Below are 19,021 nucleotides of genomic sequence, written 5' to 3'. Positions count from 1 at the left end.
TTTTCAAATTATAATTATTCAAAATGTTGATCCTTTGACGGGTCAACCACAAGGAATAACCCGATATATTCCATGTTCACACCAGATCTCGTGTTAGTGGAAATATTTGAATATGTGAAGTTTAGAATGAATCGGATGACTATTTCGCATTGTATGGGAGTTTTGGTTGTCCAAAATGTTGGCCCTCTGTGAGAGTGGGAGTTAAGGTGGTATACCAGAAGGTGTAGTCCTTCATAATACATCATCGTACCATATTCCCATATTCTCTCATGATCATGGGAGTTAAGTTGGTGTACCAGAAGGTGTAGTCTAACATATTCCATCACCGCACCATCTTGTTTCAGTAGAAATATTGAGATGTGTGAATTTCGAAAATATTCGGACCCTTATTTCAAATTTTATATCAGTTATAATTATTTCAAACATTGACCCTTTGTGGGCAGGTATTTGATTGTCCATTTTCGCACCTGACCTAGTACTGACAAGAATATACTTGTCATTGTTTCCAAAAATCGAATTATGCTTCCTCTTCCTATGAGGTGAATTATTTTCTTGGAAATTTTTACCTTTTGTGGGGGAGATACCAGAAGGTGTGGACTATGTTGCCAATCTCCCAACAAGATTTAAGTTTGACAATAATATTATGAATTAAAAAGTTTGGACCAAATCGGATACTCCCTTCGAGTGTTATTGTGCGCACCAGGCAGAGAGACGGACGGACGGAAAGGGATTTGGTCCAAAAGGACCTAGGGCCTAAAACAGTTGTTTCCACTAGGCAGATTTTGGTCGTATTAAGCGTGAATAAAATTTTTAAAAATACGAGAGCCATATTATAACTCAGGGACCTATTCCAGAAGTCTTCTATCACAGAAGCTAAAACTTTGTGCAAACTCTACAAACCGATTTATTAATAATTCTGCTGAAAAGAGTGCATAAAGTAATCAGAATATAGAACATGGGGAGGTTAAAAAAAAAAACTTGGCACAACGTGGCTCATTTACGACTTAAAAAAAGTTTAATTCATGGTTGTGGGTACCAGAAGTAGTGTCAGGATGTGTTCTGTTTTCGCACCTGGTACAAGCTTTGCATAGATATCACGACATCCCATGTTTGGACTAAGGATTGCAATTCCTATCTATTATATAACATTTGTAATATTTAAACAATTTTGACTGTTTACTGGAGAACTACCAACAAATTTCGAGAAATGCATTGCCACACTATCTCTAAAAATGTCACAGATTGGGGGACTAATGAATTTTGCTACTTCGACATTGCATAGTGGATGGTCAGAATCTTTTCCCTGTACAGAATTTTTCTAAGCTCCAAAGTCCATTTTTTTTTTAATTTTGCATTTAATGTTGTTTTGACCATTTTTACCAAGTTTTTTTTTGGTATTTTAGAAAATAGGAAATTTATAACGAAAATTGGATTGGTCAAGAAAAATTGGAATTTGAACAAACCTATTATATTTTCTAATTTAAGTGTTTGTTTTCTCTTTCGAGACGAGCTTAATGATCTGAAATTTGCAGTGAAAAGGAAAGCCAGATAGACACTATCACACACTCACCACTATGCGACGCGTTTCGCCGTTGGTTAAGCGGCTCATCAGGCATATTTGATGTGGATGATGGCTTACAAGGGCCGTTCTCTGGAAAGTAGTATATATTTCGAACTTATTGCAAATTAGCATATGCGAATTATACACTAGAAATTCTCCAGATTCGACTCAAATTTTTTTCTACTAATTCAAAGTTATAAATATCGATTGCAACGACTTCCAGGCAAAAATATATTTTTCATTTTTCAAAAGCATTTCTTTTTTATGTATTTAAAATAAATCGATGTTTATTTAATGTTCATACCGTATTTACTCTCATTAGGTAATTCTCATTAGATAAAAACATTCTAATCATTTTTAACCTGGATACAATTATTTTCTTTGAAATTTGCATCAACACAAATTTAGGGAACATTTTTAAAATTTATCCGATTGCAATAAAGTTTATTTCAGTTCCTGATTTAAAGACTGTTTCTGTATGTCCATATGTCTAAGTGAACGTGGAAGAAAAAAGTCATTCTAAATTCATTTCTTAAAAATTTAATTTAATTAGCCAAAAAAAGGAATTCATTGAATGACGTTTTATTGGATATTCACTAATCATAGCGACACATACAAATGTGCCTTCAATGTGTTTTTGGTATTGTGTGGCGTATACATGATTATAATATTGATATCCAATACGCATACGCCAGTATGAACGTTAAGATTTTTAATGAACATTTCAACGCAAGATTATTTTCGTTCTTTATCTAAAATTAAATATATATATATATATATATATATGCATTTATTAAAAATAAATCTTTAAAAAATAATTTTTGAAATTATGTGTGTTTATGAATGGTTTCATGATATTATATAATTGTTATATAGGTTAGTGTATTTTACATAATTCTTGGCATTGAATTACTTTTTAATAAATTAACTTACATTATTTTCATCAAATACCCGAAACACTAGTGAGGCAAATTTACTGGGATCACCTTGGGGAAAGAACTGTTTGTAGATTTTTATAAAACCCTAAAAGTGATAAAAGAATATGAAAACTTTGTTAACAATTTTCTCAGCAAAACAAATTAAAAAGAACAATTAAACAAAGTAGTTAACTTCGCAAAAAAAGCAAATAATTATATTCAACAAAGCACAGCGAATATTCAGTGAAAATAAAAGAAATGCACAAAAGAAGTTTTGTTAAAACTGCACACAGAAAAAAAATAATTGCAACATTAAAACACAAAGTAGCTTAAATACATTCTAAAGAGGGGATAATGGTAGCCTTTTTAGTTTTACAACAACTTTAAATGAAATAAAACTATGGCGAAAAGCTAAAAGAGTTCACATTTATTTTAGCCGTATGCAAAAGAAAAAATAAAATTAAATTTAGTATAAAATCTTTAAAGTGTGAAGAAACACTACACTAAATCTGTTTTTACTTATTATTGTTAGTGGTCAGAAAATTACGAATTCACTTCCAGTTCGGGAGCTAGATACATCTATGTACAATGAAATTTTTTTACAATGAAGCATTTTAACATTTTAAAAACCAATGATATGTAATGCATTTTTATACCCTACAATACTACGTATTAGGGGTATTAAATTATGTCATATCACGAAACTTTGGTCCTGCACATAGGATATTATATACGAATTTTCCTATCTCGTCGAGCTGAGTCTATCTACATATGTGTGTCCATGTTAAATTGTAATTACGCTACAGGTCGTAGTCATGGCCCGACTTTCACGGAAGTTAAAAACGAGTTGGATTATGTTTGCAATAGAAGCCTATTGCTTTTAAATACGATCGCAAAATATTCATTAAAATCGACCAAAAACAGAAAAATTTCTTGATTTTGTATACAGCAATTTTAGACCAATCAACGTAAGCTTTAGCAAGAGACTAGAGTTTAGAGCTGGGCAGAAGCCTGACAATTTGTTTATTCATCAGATAATATTTCGATTGTAAAAGAGACTAAATTTTTTAATTAAAAAAATATGCGACATTTTTCACTAACAGCGAATATTTTTAATGCCAGAGAAATCTCTAATACACTGAAAGGATATAGGATATACAGCAAAATAGGTACAATATATATGTAAACGAAAGTGAAACAAACACATAGAAAGTGATGTTAGTTACTACTCTTATTAGACAACCACCATTCGGAAAGACCTCTTGGGAGAAAACGATTATATTTAAGAAAATCGAGCCTAAATATGCCAGAAGACACCACATAGTGGTAAGGGAATTATTTCTTTGTTCATTAGCAGGTAAAATGGAGAAAGAAGCGAGATAGACTCGCAGTTACTTTCGAGGATATTCATAGAATCACTTTCTAAGTCGATTTCTTTTTAATGAAAATCACACTTATTATCCGATTGAGATGAAATTTCCCGAATAATATTCGTATGGACCAAGGACGAACCCTATTGGAATTGGTGAGAATCGGCTAAAATTTAGATATGGCTCCCATATGTATCCGACAGAATTCAGTCCAGAATTAAGTACAGCAAATTTGGTGAAAATCGATTCAGATTTAACTATAGCTCCCATTTTGCTGAGAATTTTCCTGAAAAAAGTTATTCATCCGTGATAGTGTGATTTCTTTATATTTGGTTGGAAAACCACTAGTGGCTATCCTTAGAGCACTGCAGCATTTAAATGTGAATAAATCTTTTGTGTCTCGTACCATCACTCGTTACCGTGATACTCTTAGCGTAGTCAAGCAAAGGTGCACGCAAAGTTCACTGAAGAAAACCCCAACATCAGCAGAAGTGGTTCGAAAAGTAAAGAAGCGACCCGCGTCGCAGTGGCCGAAAAATGGCTCGTGAGCTGAATATATCGCAATATTCCATTCCGCAAATATTGAAAAATGAACTCGGGGTAAAGCTATTGAAATTCCAAAAAGAGCAAGAACTTACACCGCAACAGAAAGAAAATAGACTCAAAAGAGATAAGAAGTTGCTTCGCTTGGCCAAAAGTGGTGAACTGCCGAATTTGGTTTTCTCCGATGAGAAAACATTCGTTGTTCAGCTGTTTGTAAACAAAATGATCGTGTTTACTTGCCAAAGAGGCCAGCTGAAAATGTGCATCTTCGGTTGGCCCCCGGACACCGGAACTCAAGCGCCGGCCATGGTGATGGTGTGGGCCGCCATAATACCCAATGGTCGCTCTCCGCTTGTATTAATCGATCGCGAAATTATTCTGGAGGGTGTATTAAAGTGCCCAAACATTTTGGCCACAGACCTTGGACATTCTAACAGCACTCAGCACGCGCCACCCAAGAATGGTTACAAAATGAGGTTCCTCGCTTCATCTTCATCAAAATCTCCGGATACCAATCCGTTGGACTATTGTGACTGGAGCAAGCGCTTCGTCGGGAATGGGCCAAAATACCTCAGAGTAACATTCGGGCAGCTTGTGACGGTTTCATTGGCCGTTTGAAGGCCATGATTCGTGCCAAAGGTGACCAATTCGACCATTTCCGACATTTTTTGCTTTCATTCAATAAAATTTAAAAAATATATAAATATTATCGTATTTGATTTTGGTGCAGTTTTTATCTCACCCTGTATATACAGATCGCAATTATCGTCCGATCCTAATTTCCGATGTCCGATCCTAGATTCAGAATTGAAGCCTATTGTTTTTGAAATGGACCTACAGCTTACAATCAAAAGCCAATCGACACGAAGTTTTGCGTGAATATAGAGTTGAGAACATAGCAGAATCCTATCATTTTTAATGGCCATAGGGTAATATTAAGTGGGTCGAAATTACCACAAATTTTGTGTGAATTTATTTCGAATACCTAGGGCTCTATGGCGTTATATTTAAAACGAAATCGAAAAAAATGAGTTTAGACCTATCGGAGCTTTCAAATATATTATAGCGTTCAAAGGTTTCACATTTGGTAACTTCTTTAAAAAAAAATATTCTTGGGGACTAAGGCTCTATTAAAATCTATTTAAATTCAAGAGATTTATATTTAAGATGAATCTTGTACGAAAAATCATGATTATCGATTCCGCATTATATATACCACATTTGGCTCTTGAAGCATTCCTCAAATGGAAATTTTTGGAAATTTGAAAATTCTACGTTTCGAACCATTTATTATCAGATTCTGCTTCAATCCCTTGTAGGTTTTGTGAATTAACTAATTTCATTTAAGTACATTTCTAGTTATGGTGCCAGCATCCTTCTTAGATACATCCAAACATAAACACAATCTCTGCTTGCCTTTAAGTGTGCTTAATTAATGTGGTTACTTGTGAATTCAGATACAAATTGCATTTGAATATGTCAATAAATGAGGGATTTTTGGTTTGTAAACGATAAACAGACACACATACGTTCACATAGATAACCATTTGGAAGCTATTGCAACCATGTCCTTGCAACCACGTAAAATGCCAAAGGACATGTTCATGAAGATACTAACACTGAACTTCAAAACATTTGAAAAGATAACAAACATTTGAATATACATCGTTGGCAGGGCATTATGAATGCATGAATTGAAATGTGAAAACAAATACAGACTGGAAAGTGTTAAATATCAGAACAGTAGGAGCAATAATATTGCCACTCACAATGCATTGGCTAGATGTGCTAAACTATATAATCAACAAAAAAGGGAGAGGGAGAGAGAGAAAAAAAAAGAAATGAAATGAAGTGCTCACAGCCAATGGTTAAACAACATCCGGCCAGTATCACTTCATTGGTTCATAAAGTGTTGTAGACAATACTTTCTTTTGTAAGCAAATACCCTCTTCAAAAAGAACAACACCAAAACTACGAACGTCTGTTTATTCTCCAAGTCAAGTTTCATAGCTTGTGTTTTCCATTTATTTTTTTTTTTTTTTTGCCCAGTATTCGAATTTTCCAACTTGCCATTTGCATAACATAAATGTCTGAAATTATGCAAAACTTGAGTAGAAGCAGAAACAACTTCCGATGGCATTGCTTATATGCTTGTCTTGAATAAATTTTCGCCCCAAAAATGCATGTTCCAGAATGTACCAGCAATGAGCAGCAGAGCACCATTACCCGTATAGTCATTTGAAATGCAGTAATTTTGTTTGCTTTTGAAGTTTCTTTTCTTCAAAAAAAAAATGAATAATCTTGTAGCAAAATTAAATGAATTCGTTGCATGTGTTAGAAGTGAATATTAAATGAACACCAAGGTAAGGAGGTAGATTTAATTAAATGGAAATGTTTTAAAGCAATATAAGTTGGATTGAAGGTAGGACTTGCTGCATGATAAAATCATATAATATTAAAGAGACGAGAATCGTTGTTTTCAATATCAAATAAATATAATAGGAGCAATTGCATTATCAATTTATTTGTACGTCAAATATCGATAGAAATTCTATCAGTCAAGACGTACTTGCATATTCTTATAAGGAAACGCTCTTTAAAATATATCGAAAATAATTTGCGATTATACGAAACGAGAACCTATGTAGACAATAGCGGCCAACCACTTTATACCTTACAACACGACAATTTGGGGTGAAGTTTCTACTGATCTAAAAACCCACTAAGAAATAAAAAATAAAAGGAAATATTGAAACTTTTCATTTCGAATAATCTTCATAGATCTGAAACTAATATTTTTAAAATATATACGATCTCTAAAAATCATCGGTATTTGAAGAAGCAGATGTTACTACTACTTTAAATACCTAGTTCGCTCTTTCGGTAGAACATAAATATAAAATATAAAACATTACAGAGATATAAAAAAATTTCCATGCATATATAACATTTTATTTTATTTGAATTTTTGACAGAAACCAAGAGGTCAACGTTGTGTTAATAGGCATTCTGATTTCGTTAGCTAAATCAACATCAGTGCAAAGGTATGAGATTGCTTTTTATGTAGGTAATCTTGGACACAAAATTGTGATTAGCCAGCTAAATACTAACCGATGACCGTCCAAATGCTAGGCTTCAGACCTGTCCTAAACTCTAGCCTCATAAAAAATTACATATCTATTGGTCCTTAGTTGAAAACTGTAGGGCTGTTGCAAATTTTTATGCATTCTGAATTGGTTAGAATTTTCAAAATCCATCCATCTAACTAACTTACATCCCCTTTCATATATGAGATTGTATATATTTTGCCATGAATTTGATATCAACATCAATGTAACGGTCAGAAGCAACGTTTTCGTATATTTATGATTTCGCTGGAATTAAAACCATTTGCGGTTTAATGGACATTTTTGTATTTTCTTGAATAAAATTTATCGGTTATTCCACCCGCTAAATAATATGCGATGACCATTCAAAGTGGTAGGCTTCTACCCAGCCATTATTTCTGACCCCGGGCTAATTTCCAAGTCGATTGGTTTATAATTGTAACCTCTACAGCAACTGCAAAACTGAGAACTATTTTGGTCCATTTCAATCTTTTAATATTTTGCGATCATCTGCAAAAACAATAGGTTTCAATTATGTCCTTAACCCTAGCTTCATGGTAATTGGGCCATAATTGCGACCTGTACAATTTAACATGAACAGACGGACAGTTATAGATATGTCGGTCCATTTCATCAAAATAGGAAGATCCATATCTTGGACCAATATTTCGAGGTCTAACAAACTTTTTGAACCAATCAAATTTATGATACCCCAATTTAATGACACCCCAATTGCCTTGTTAGTGTGGCTAAAATTAAAAATTAAAATATAGGGGATCCTATCGGTCGAACCCACTTTTTAAAAATAAAAGGGCAGTTCAGTTGGAAGAATTGTATATGCTCTCTGGGAATACATGCTGACACTTTTCAGATAATTCAGCTGTAAAATATTACTTTAACCTTATGAATACTTAAAATTGGGGATATTATTACATGAGGCGCTATTCTAAGACGCAGGCACAAATGGTCTATTTTAAATCCCCAATTGTCTACAGACTTATAACATATATATTCAAAATCAAGATACCGTTTAGAGGCTAGAGTTATTTCCACAAACCGAAAAGAAGACCAACACACTGTGGTAAAGGAAATAATGTATTGGTGCATTTGTTTGTAACCTGATGATGATGATCCTCATAGAATCACATTCTGAGATGTGATGTGATTTGTAAACAAAGTACAAGTCCTATCGAGATAAAGCTTTTAAAATTTGGTCAGAATTGGTCTAAATTTATATAAGGCGTTCAAACATATTTCGTCCGGAATTAATTTTATTGTGCGTAATTTAATATTCAAATAGGATGATTTTTGAAATGTCCCACCAGGTATCGGTTAATATGTAGCTACATCTCCTATATATCCCCTCACAATAATGATATTTGATATCAGATAACAAATATCACTCAGAACTATCTCTGCCAAATTTTATCGAGATTTGGATACAGCTCCCAAATTTTGCCACATACGTCATATACGACCTAATTCAGCCTTGAAATTTGGTAAAAGTCGATTCAGATATAGCTCCCATATAGATGTATCAACCGTTTTGGTGTTTAAGGCCTTCACATTCGTAATAGGCACTTCATAACAATGATCTTTGGTACCATACATAAGATACAGCTAAGAAATACTTCTGTCAAATTTAATCGATATCGGTTACAATTTTTTCATCCGATTTCACGGTTATTGTTCATAAAATAACAGATTCAACATAATTTTTTCCAATTGGAGATACTTGGTTCCCATCTATCTATTGCTCCCATATATATTTTTATACCCTACAACACTATGCGTTGGGTTTGATTGGGCCAAAAATTATGTAACACCACGAAATATTGATTTCCCACATAGGAAAGTATATATGGATCTTCCTATCTCGCCGAGCTGAGTCGATCTAGCTGTGTATGTCCGTCCGTCTGTCCATGTTAATTTGTAATCACTCTATAGGTCGCAATTATGGTCCGATCCTCATGAAATTGAGGTGGGGTTAATGTCAGAATAGAACCCTATTTCTTTTGGTGATGATCACACAATATTTAGAGGTTGAAATGGACCAAAAACTGAAAAATTTCCTGATTTTGCAGTTGCTCTACAGGTCACAATTATAGACCAATCGAAGCAAAAGTTAGCATGGGGCTAGAGCTTTGGGCTGGGCAGAAGCCTTTGATGATCATCGGGTAACATTTAGTGGTTGAAATAGACCATAGCATTTGTGATAAATAAAAGTCAAAATTTCCATTAAACCGCGAATATTTTTAATGCCAGCGAAATCCCAAATATACAAACAGGTCAATTCTGACCGTTACGTAGATGCCGATAGTAAAAATATCGGATATATATAGCGAAATATATACAATGTGTGTATACAAAGGAAGGGGATGTTAGCTAGAATGCTTATATCTCCAGAATGGATGGAGCGATTTTGACAAATTTTGACAATTCAGAATGCCCTTTTGGCATAAAAGTATAAAATCTAAAAAATCGCATAAAAAGATACCAATAATTATGTTAATATAGATTTTGTAGTATTTTGTGACATTTTTTTCATATTTTCATATTTTTTATCGCATGCAATTTTTTTAATTTGACTTATAATATTCAAGTGTACATTTTGTAATATTTTTTCACCTTACAACACAGGTTGGGGTTATTATATACAGATTGCAATTATAGTCCGATCCTCACGAAAATTGTCATAAGGGTAGTTTTAGGCTCAGAATGACTGGGCCTATTGTTTTCAAAGATGCCCGCAATATATTTAGGGATTAAATGGACCAACAACTAAAATTTTTTCTGATTTTGCAGCCGTTATAAAAGTCACAAATAGAAACCAAAGGTCACGAAATCTCGCATGAAGTTAGAGTTTAGGATAGCGGGTAGAATGGACCACTACCAAAATTTACATTTTACTGAAACGTTGAAAATAACTTACAGACGATATCCAAAATACACAAAAAGGCAGAGGGGCCTCTTGCTTTTGGAGATGATCGAAAAATATTTAGGGGTTCAAATGTACCAAAAACAGAAAAATTTTCTTATCACACAATTGAAACCAATCGACACGAAATTTTGCATGAGAAGAGAGTGAAGGACAGGGAAGAAGTGTAGCATTTTGGCCGTCGGATTATATTTAACTGTAACTAACAGGACGACGGTTTGCGTAAGTATTAGGCAAATGTCCCTAGTCAAAAAGGTCTATGACACAATTTCAAAAGCGAAATCTTCCAAAATGGATTTGGACATAAGGGAACTTTTACCATTATGTAGTGTTGTAGGGTATCACATGGTCGGCCCCGCACGACTATAGCCTTTGCTTACTTGTTTTAATATAACCTTCCCTTCATATCTATAGCAATGTTATTTGGTGCAAATGCCTCCGTTAAATTTGGTGGAAATTAATTCAGAATTGGATATACCTCCCATATAAAAACTCACTCTGATTTCAAATTATAAATACTCTAAAGCCATAATAAACATTAAAAAAATTTGGCAATTTTCAAAAAAAAATCTGTTAAAAATTCTGTTAAAATCTTAAAAATACCAAAAATACGACGTGGACCTACATAGGCAACTTTTGTCATAAGCCATTACAATATTCAAATGCGAAACTTGAATAAAAAACTCGGCGAATAGTGTAGCTAAAACAATCAAAATACCGAATATCGGGAGGTACCGTTTTATGGGGGGCTATATGAAGATGTGGACTGGCACAGATAATTTTGCGTCATAGTACCCATTACGAACTTCAAATACCAAATTTGAAACATTTCCGGTGAATAATGCCGCTTAAATAAAAAAACGAAAAACGAAAAAAGGGAGGTAGCATTATATGGGGGCTATACGAAGATGTGGACCTGCACAGACAATTTCCTGCCGTAGGCTGCAGTACCCATTACGAACTTCTAATATAAATTTGAAACATTTCTGGTGAATAATGTCGCTTAAATCACCAAAATACCGAAAAAAGGGAGGTTGCATTACATTATTAAAATGTGGACCTATGTGGCTATACCAAAATGTGGACCTTCATCACCCATTTTCAATACCAAAATTCCTGAAGACATAATACATATTTGAGTAAAATTTTAAGAACCTACTTCATTTCGTTCGGATTTCCATAGACGGACGGACATCGCTAAAGAATTTTATGCTGATCAAGAATATATATACTTTGGTCGAAAATGTATATTTCGAGGTGTTACAAAAGTAATGCAAAACTTAATATACCCTCCATACAATGTAGCTAAAATTATCAGAATCGCGAATATATACCATACAATTTTTAGTTGTATGGGGGCTATACGTTATCGTCGATCTATATAGACAATTATCTTCCAGGGGAAGAAGTACTCACAATAGATGGTCTGTCAGAAATTCTGACGTATATGACATAATTTTCCGACGTATCATACATACGTCGAAAAAGTCTTAAACCTAGACAAAAAATAAGATTTGTTGACGTTAACGTGGTGGTTGAATACAAAGGCATATAATATAATATGGGACATTTTGTTGTTGCATTAATTCAATAGATGGCGTTGGTAGTGAAAAATATATATTATGACACAATATCGTAACATAGCATTATGATATAATGTAACAGCGGGCACTTTAATTGGAGTCCATATTTATCATATCTGTTGCTTTTCTCCACAGCTTAAAGGTATTTTTTCTCGATATCGGCATAAAATATTTCAGCAAATTTTCTAATAAATTTTTGCCATGTCGTCGGTCATCTATAACCTGATCGAGACAATAAAAGGCTATGTGTATTCTGTTCAATCTTTACAGTTTTATACCTTTGGAACAAAACGCTAGCCTCAGGTTTAAAGCTCTATGAAGTAACTTTATCAGATTTGGAAGACTTACACAAGTAAACTATCCTCATTACGATCAGTGAAGTTTCAGTAATACGACCTAAACGTGGGATATTATAGTATTTTAGACGTTCATGACATTTATACTTTTTCTACGTTTTATATACGTATATGACGTTTACAACTTTTCGACAGTCGAAAACCTAAAAATCTGCCAAACAGACCATCTCTGGTACTCACAAAAAACTCCTTGAGTAAAATTTTGGTTACAACCGTCAATACACCGAATGTCGGGAGATACCCTTGTATGGGGATATACGATATGGTGGACAGATATTGCCCATCTTCGAACTTAACCTGCCTGCAGACAGAATATTAATCTGTGTAGAATTTTAGTTTCCTTTCTTAATTAGTTTTAATTCTAGCGTGATTACAAAAGACGGAGGGACAGGGCTAAACGTCTTAGAATATTACGCTAACGTTATTATTTCGAACTTAATACACCCCCCAAACTATGCATGGTGGTACAATAATACAAAAATTTTGATATAAATAAGTATAAGTTTCGAAAAGCAGTAAGACAACAAATGAAAACGTTTGAAAAAGTAATTTTCTTGTTAGCAACAAAATAACAAATAATAAACAAATAAATTAACCCGACTACGCCTTTATTAGCATAAAATTTTAAGCCAGGCAATACACAATGCAGAACCAAAAAAGGCAAAGGCAGGCATACATAACAAGAAAAAAGCAACAATGTCCGCTAATGACAATTTAAATACTTACTTGTTCGGTGAGTAAACCATTCGGACAGTCTTTTAGAAAACCTTTGTGCCTAAATGAGATGGTAAAAAAATTATAAAAGAAAATGGGAAACAGTACAAAATAGAGTTGACAATAATCAAATCATGGGTTGACAGGAGTTATATCCTAAAATAAAAACCCTAATGTGAAAGAGCTTTTTGGGGTTTGTCTTAAGTTTCCACTTCGAATGTAAATTAAATTAATTCCTCTGAAATGCCAATAACGACAGACGAACATTTTCACTTACCATTGTCTAATCTCTTTTTCGGTAACTGTAACGAAATGGAAAAACAGAAGAAGAAGAAGAAAATTTAAATTCATTTAATGCCAGAATTGTTTACTTTGTGCCTTGGCAATTTGTGCCAAAGCATAAAATCCGAAAACATCAAAAGGCGAAACCAAAAAGGGGAAAGAGGACAAAAAGGATATAAACAACAGCTAAATCTTTCTGTAAAACAAAACAAATAAACAACATTTAGAGATCCACAACCGCAGAATGGTCTGATGCTTTGCCATGTTGCCACGTTAATGTAACCACTTCAGTTCTGTTGTCCTTCGTTGTGTATTTGCACAAAATCTTCAACAGCTTAAATCTCAATAAGTGTAATTTTTCATCAAGGGTACACCAACTGTTTGTTGTTGTTGTTCTTAGACGTTTTATGGTTGTGGTTGTTGCTGTTGTTGTTGTCGTTGTTACTTTTCTTTTTTGATGTTTACCAAACTCAGACAACAATTGCAATGACAACAATATGAGATTTGAATAACAAATTCAGAGATTTTATCAAGGACTCATCATTGTCATCAAAATTATCCACTGACATTGTTTTTTTTTTATTTGGGATAAACATAAATGGATGTGCTTGTGCAGAATGTAAAAGGGAATATTACTTAATGATGTTAGTGAATTTTTATCTTATATTTATAAAATGTTTAAACATTGTGATTTTTTTTAATGGACAAATATATATTTTGCGTGTATTATAACTTTAAATCCTAGATGGAGGCAGTATGATTATTACATTCTCCAAAAAATATTAGAAATATAAGATGAAGGGCCAATAAAGTTCAAATTTTCATAGTGTTCGGACTTGTATTTTTTGAAATCAAGGCATTATACAGAATTTTGAAAATTTCCCACAAAGCTTGCCGTATATCTATGATGATGTGCTGTCAATGTTTAACATACCCCATACACAATATTTTTTTTCCGATTTTTAGTATTTTGAGAGTTAGAGTAACTAACTTCAACCTAACCAGCTGTAATGAGTTATTGATTGTTTTTAGTGAAATGTATTTCTGTTGATAAGAAACTTTCCATATAACATTTTATGCAGTAGGTAACGAATCAAAACAATTTGAGTATTTAAAGTTCAATTTAATAAAGGGTGAGATGAAAAAACTGCCACCAATTTCAGACGGCTGTCATTTCCAAGCCACTCGTCCGACGGCTGTTAAAATTATTCGAGTGACAGCTCATAATATTGTTTACAAGCGTTCAAATGAATTTTGGTGATGAAAGTTATTCGTGATGGAATTCAAGCGTGATTGTGTGATTTCTTTATATTTGGCTGAAAAACCACAAGTGGCTATCGTTAGAGCACTCCAGCATTTAAATGTGAATAAATCTTTTGTGTCTCGTACCATCGTTCGTTACCGTGATACTGGTGGCGTGGCCCGACGTCAAGGAAGTGGACGGAAGAAAACAGCCAAAGAGGTCAGCTGAAAATGTGCACCTTCGGTTGGCCACCAGAACTCAATCGCCGGCCATGGTCTGGGCCGCCATAACAGCCGATGGTCACTCTAAATCGACGTAGCATCAGAATAAATGCCGAATATTATGGCGAAAATATTCTGGATGGTGTATTAAAATTTTGGGCACGCAAATATGTTGGTCGTAGACCTTGAACATTCCTACTGCACTCAGCCCGCGCCACCCAAGAATGGTAACAGCATGAGGTTTATCGCTTCATTTCTAGCGCACAATTGCCACCAAAATCTCCGAATAACAATCCGTTGGACTATTGTGCCTGGAGTATTTTGGAAAGCAAGGTTGGCACTAAAAAATATCAAAGTGTCGATCACCTCAAGCAAGCAGCGTAGACATAATTGGCATAATTCGAGCCAAAGGTGACCAATTCGAACAAATCTAAACACATGATTTCCGACATTTGGTGCTTTTATTCAATAAAATTTAAAAAAACCAGTAAAGAAAGTCTTAAAGTCGGGCGGGCCGACTTTATGATACCCTACACCACTTTGCTAATTTAGTAGAGCTCCCCATAACAATTAAACATTTTAATGGGACAATTCAACATACACGCTATAATTTTAATTATATATAATTATAATTATAATTATAATTATAATTATAAAGAACTATATATGCCGAAGCATTTGTATCTTTTAAATTCGGACTTGTACTGCCCATTTGGTGCTTAATTATTTTGAAATCGGATAAAGATATATATGGGAGCTATATCCAAAACGGGACCAATTTCAATAAAATTTGGGAAATATATTTCTGAGCTGTATTCGAAATATTTCCCTGAATATCGTTGTTATGGAGTGCATATTACGGCTGTGGGTAACAAATATAACAAATCGGATGAACAATATATATGGGAGCTATAGCTATATCTCAACCGATTTCGATAAAATTTGGAATACTTATTTCCAGTTTTAATTTGGTTTTATGTGCAAAATTTTATAATATTCGGGCTGATATTACACGTTTGGTGTACAATAAAAAGCAAATCGGACGAAGATATATTTTGGAGCCATATCTAAATTGTCACCGATTACCTCCAACTTCAATAGGGTTCGTCCTTGGGCCAAACAAATGATTTGTGCAAATTTTCGGGTAATAAATGCGAACTGTACTTTGTTTACAAAAATACATGGACAGACGGACGGACGGACGGATGGACATGCATAAATCGACTCAGAATGTGATTCTATGCAGATCATCAAAAGGAACTATGGGTCCATCTCATTTCCTTTTGCCTGTTACAAACAAATGTACAAAGACTTAATACCCTGACCACCTTGTGGTGTAGGGTATAAAAATGTAAAAAGTATGGGGTTTGACGTTGTTGTAGTTTTTTACCACACCCTGTATAAATTTTCCTGCAGATTGTTTATAGTCAAAACAAAGTATATATATTCTTGATTAGCATAAAATTCTAAGACGATTTAGACCTGTCCGTTCGTCTGTTGTTATCACGCTACAATCCAAACGAATTAAGATAAGAAGCTTAAATTTTGCACAGATCTGTCTTTTATCTGCGGACAGGTCAAGTTCGAAGATGGGCTATAGCGGTTCACGAGTTCGTATATCCCCCTATTTATCGGCACCTTTCGGTATTTTTAAGATTTTAACAGAATTTTTAATGGATTTTATTTTTTTTTTTTTTTTTTTGAAAATTGCGTAATTCGTTCCGAATTGTGGTATTCAAAGTTCGGCCCTGTCGAACTTACTGCTTTTTTACCTCTTAATATTTACAAAACTCTTTATTTTCATGTTTATTTCGCTACGAAAAGAGTATATGTTTTAAAAATTTGTTTTCTAGATTTTCAGCTTAAAAAGACGTGAATTTTTAAATATTTTTGGGGTTTTTTCCTTGCATTTAAAACAGAATTTTTAATAATTTGTAAATAAAACATGACTTTTTAAAACTACTTTTGCAGGGGTACTTTAAGAAAATTTTGTAACGAATGTAACTATCAATCATTAATTTAATTTTTTTCGTGAACCTTCTGAAAAAGAATAATGCCTTATTTAATGTACCTTTTAACCAAAAAATCAGGAATTTCAAGATCTTTTATTTATCTCCTGACCAAAAATTTTTGGATTTTTATGATTTTTTATTTATTTATTTATTTGTTTATTATTATTATTTTTTTTTTTTTTTTTTGGAGAATATTTTTTTACAATATCCTTGTCAAAAATAGAGTGCTTAAAAAGCATCGAAGTTTTTGAACGATGAAATGACATTTGATAGTAATGAACAATAATTTAGTACAAAGTATTTGTTCTAATGGCTTATGTCCCAGTAATGTTCTGCTATAAATGTTTAATAGGTTAGCAAACTCTTAGAAATTTTGGTTTTTCAGATTATAGACAATAACTTTAAAACATTTTCCTCTTTAAATTCCGTTTGATCTTTGCATAAAATTTTAAACGGAACAACCCACCCCCATTTATGAACATTACTCTACTACAATATGTACACTCCCCAAACTCTTCATGTTTCAAGTGATGTCAATTTTCCCACAAGACATTTATTACCTTAAAGTCCCCGCTCGGCTTGTCACAGATTTAATTGGGCAGAACACCAATTAAATTTGCACAAAAATGATGCTGCGGCTTGAGGGAAATGTTTCATTTATTTTTGCTGATAAAATTCCAATTATCATTAATTAAACACAACAATAACTTTCTTCTTCTTCTTCATGACATTATGAGACCCCCTTAGGATATTGGATATTCTACAGTTGAATATTTAGCCTTTGGTTGATTTGGGCATTACCCTTTAACATCTCAAAGGATTTGTGCCAATTGAAATGCCACAATGCTGATAATATTCGCAAATTCCCCATGGGAATAATTTGCAAAAGTAATGGAATTTTGTTTGGGCGACACATTAAGTCTTGCCAGGGATCAATGGGGGAAATTCCATACAAATGTGTAACAGGGGAGTAAGGGACATAATTTTAACCAACATATTTTTGTAGTTATTACTTTATGTCTACTTGCAATCCAATTTAAGTCTTACCAACAGACACACTTGCGCTAATGCCCACGCATACACGCACACATACACGCACACAAAAGTCAATTCTTAACAAGAATTTCTCTATAAACATATTTCCAGTCCTTACCATCCATCCGGTTGTTCATGCCTACATCCTTTGGCCCTCATGGCAATTAATTAGCTTTGGCTTTCTGTCATTTCACAACGGCTGACTGGCAGTTGGTTGTGCTGTAGTACTTTATGATTTCTTTTTTTTTCTGTGTCAATTGCCATGTTACGAGGATCCTTCGGCTGTTTGAGGGAATTATTATTTGTACGTATTGTTATTGAATAACGTTTTTCTGAAAATTGTTAATCTACACCCTTTTTGGGAACGTATTTAAATTTGTATACACATCAAATACCAAACAAACACCCCACAGAGCTTTGTTATTTAAACATCGTTTACTGGGGACATTTGTAAAAGCTAATGATCTCCTTTTCTTTGCAAAGAATTATGAGCATTTTTCACGTTTTCAAGCATTACATTTAAGCTTAAAGTCATTAAAAAGTTTAAAAACACAAGCAACGGAAATATTTAAGGAAAATTGGTAAAAAAAATTGTACAGCATTTCAATGTCCATAGAGTTAAATTTTAGGTGTAGCACCCACTTAACTCTACCTCCAATATTTTTAAGGAACTTAATTTGACTTTATAGATGTTTTAATATCATTTCTGAATTCGCACTGAAATTCAATTCAATTCGAACTGTAACAGGGGAATTCTTAAAATAATAATAATAATATTCTTATCCATATTTTCTACGGAGGGTACATATTATATGATAAGGTCATAATATCAGTCTGTCAGCCTGCTCTGGGTCCAAATATCTTTGTCAAACTCAGAGAAAGTTCGAAGACTATATAAGGCTTCTTCGTTTCTATGTAACTGTACATTGCAAGATCACAATCTCAACCGATTTCGTAATGCAGATGTCAAATTTAAAGTAAGGCTGTTGGTATCATGCTAGAGGAGCAATAATCAAATATAATCAATCAAATATAATAATCAAATCCAATAAAATTTGACTTTAAGTTTTAAATATGTTAAGGTAAGATTAAGAATTGAGGTGTATTCTCAGACTTTTTGTCCGATAAAACCCCTTGGG

The 19,021-nt window shown here is 33.5% G+C and overlaps 1 protein-coding gene across 2 annotated transcripts in view; it reads right to left on the bottom strand.

The window, feature by feature from the left end:
• LOC101894042 (frequenin-1) overlaps window positions 1-19,021 on the bottom strand; it is a 139,120-nt gene that overhangs the window by 12,708 nt on the left and 107,391 nt on the right. For both annotated transcript variants that reach the window (XM_005184524.4, XM_005184525.4), the window contains exons 3-5: window positions 13,367-13,391; window positions 13,102-13,150; window positions 2,495-2,584 (exon numbers count right to left, since the gene is read on the bottom strand). In XM_005184524.4, coding sequence (XP_005184581.1) covers window positions 2,495-2,584; window positions 13,102-13,150; window positions 13,367-13,391 — 164 coding nt within the window. The remainder of the gene's footprint in view (window positions 1-2,494; window positions 2,585-13,101; window positions 13,151-13,366; window positions 13,392-19,021) is intronic.

Source organism: Musca domestica, unplaced genomic scaffold (genome assembly GCF_030504385.1).
Source record: "Musca domestica strain aabys unplaced genomic scaffold, Musca_domestica.polishedcontigs.V.1.1 2, whole genome shotgun sequence".
Lineage (NCBI taxonomy): Eukaryota > Metazoa > Arthropoda > Insecta > Diptera > Muscidae > Musca > Musca domestica.
This window is presented reverse-complemented; position numbering and strand designations above follow the sequence as displayed.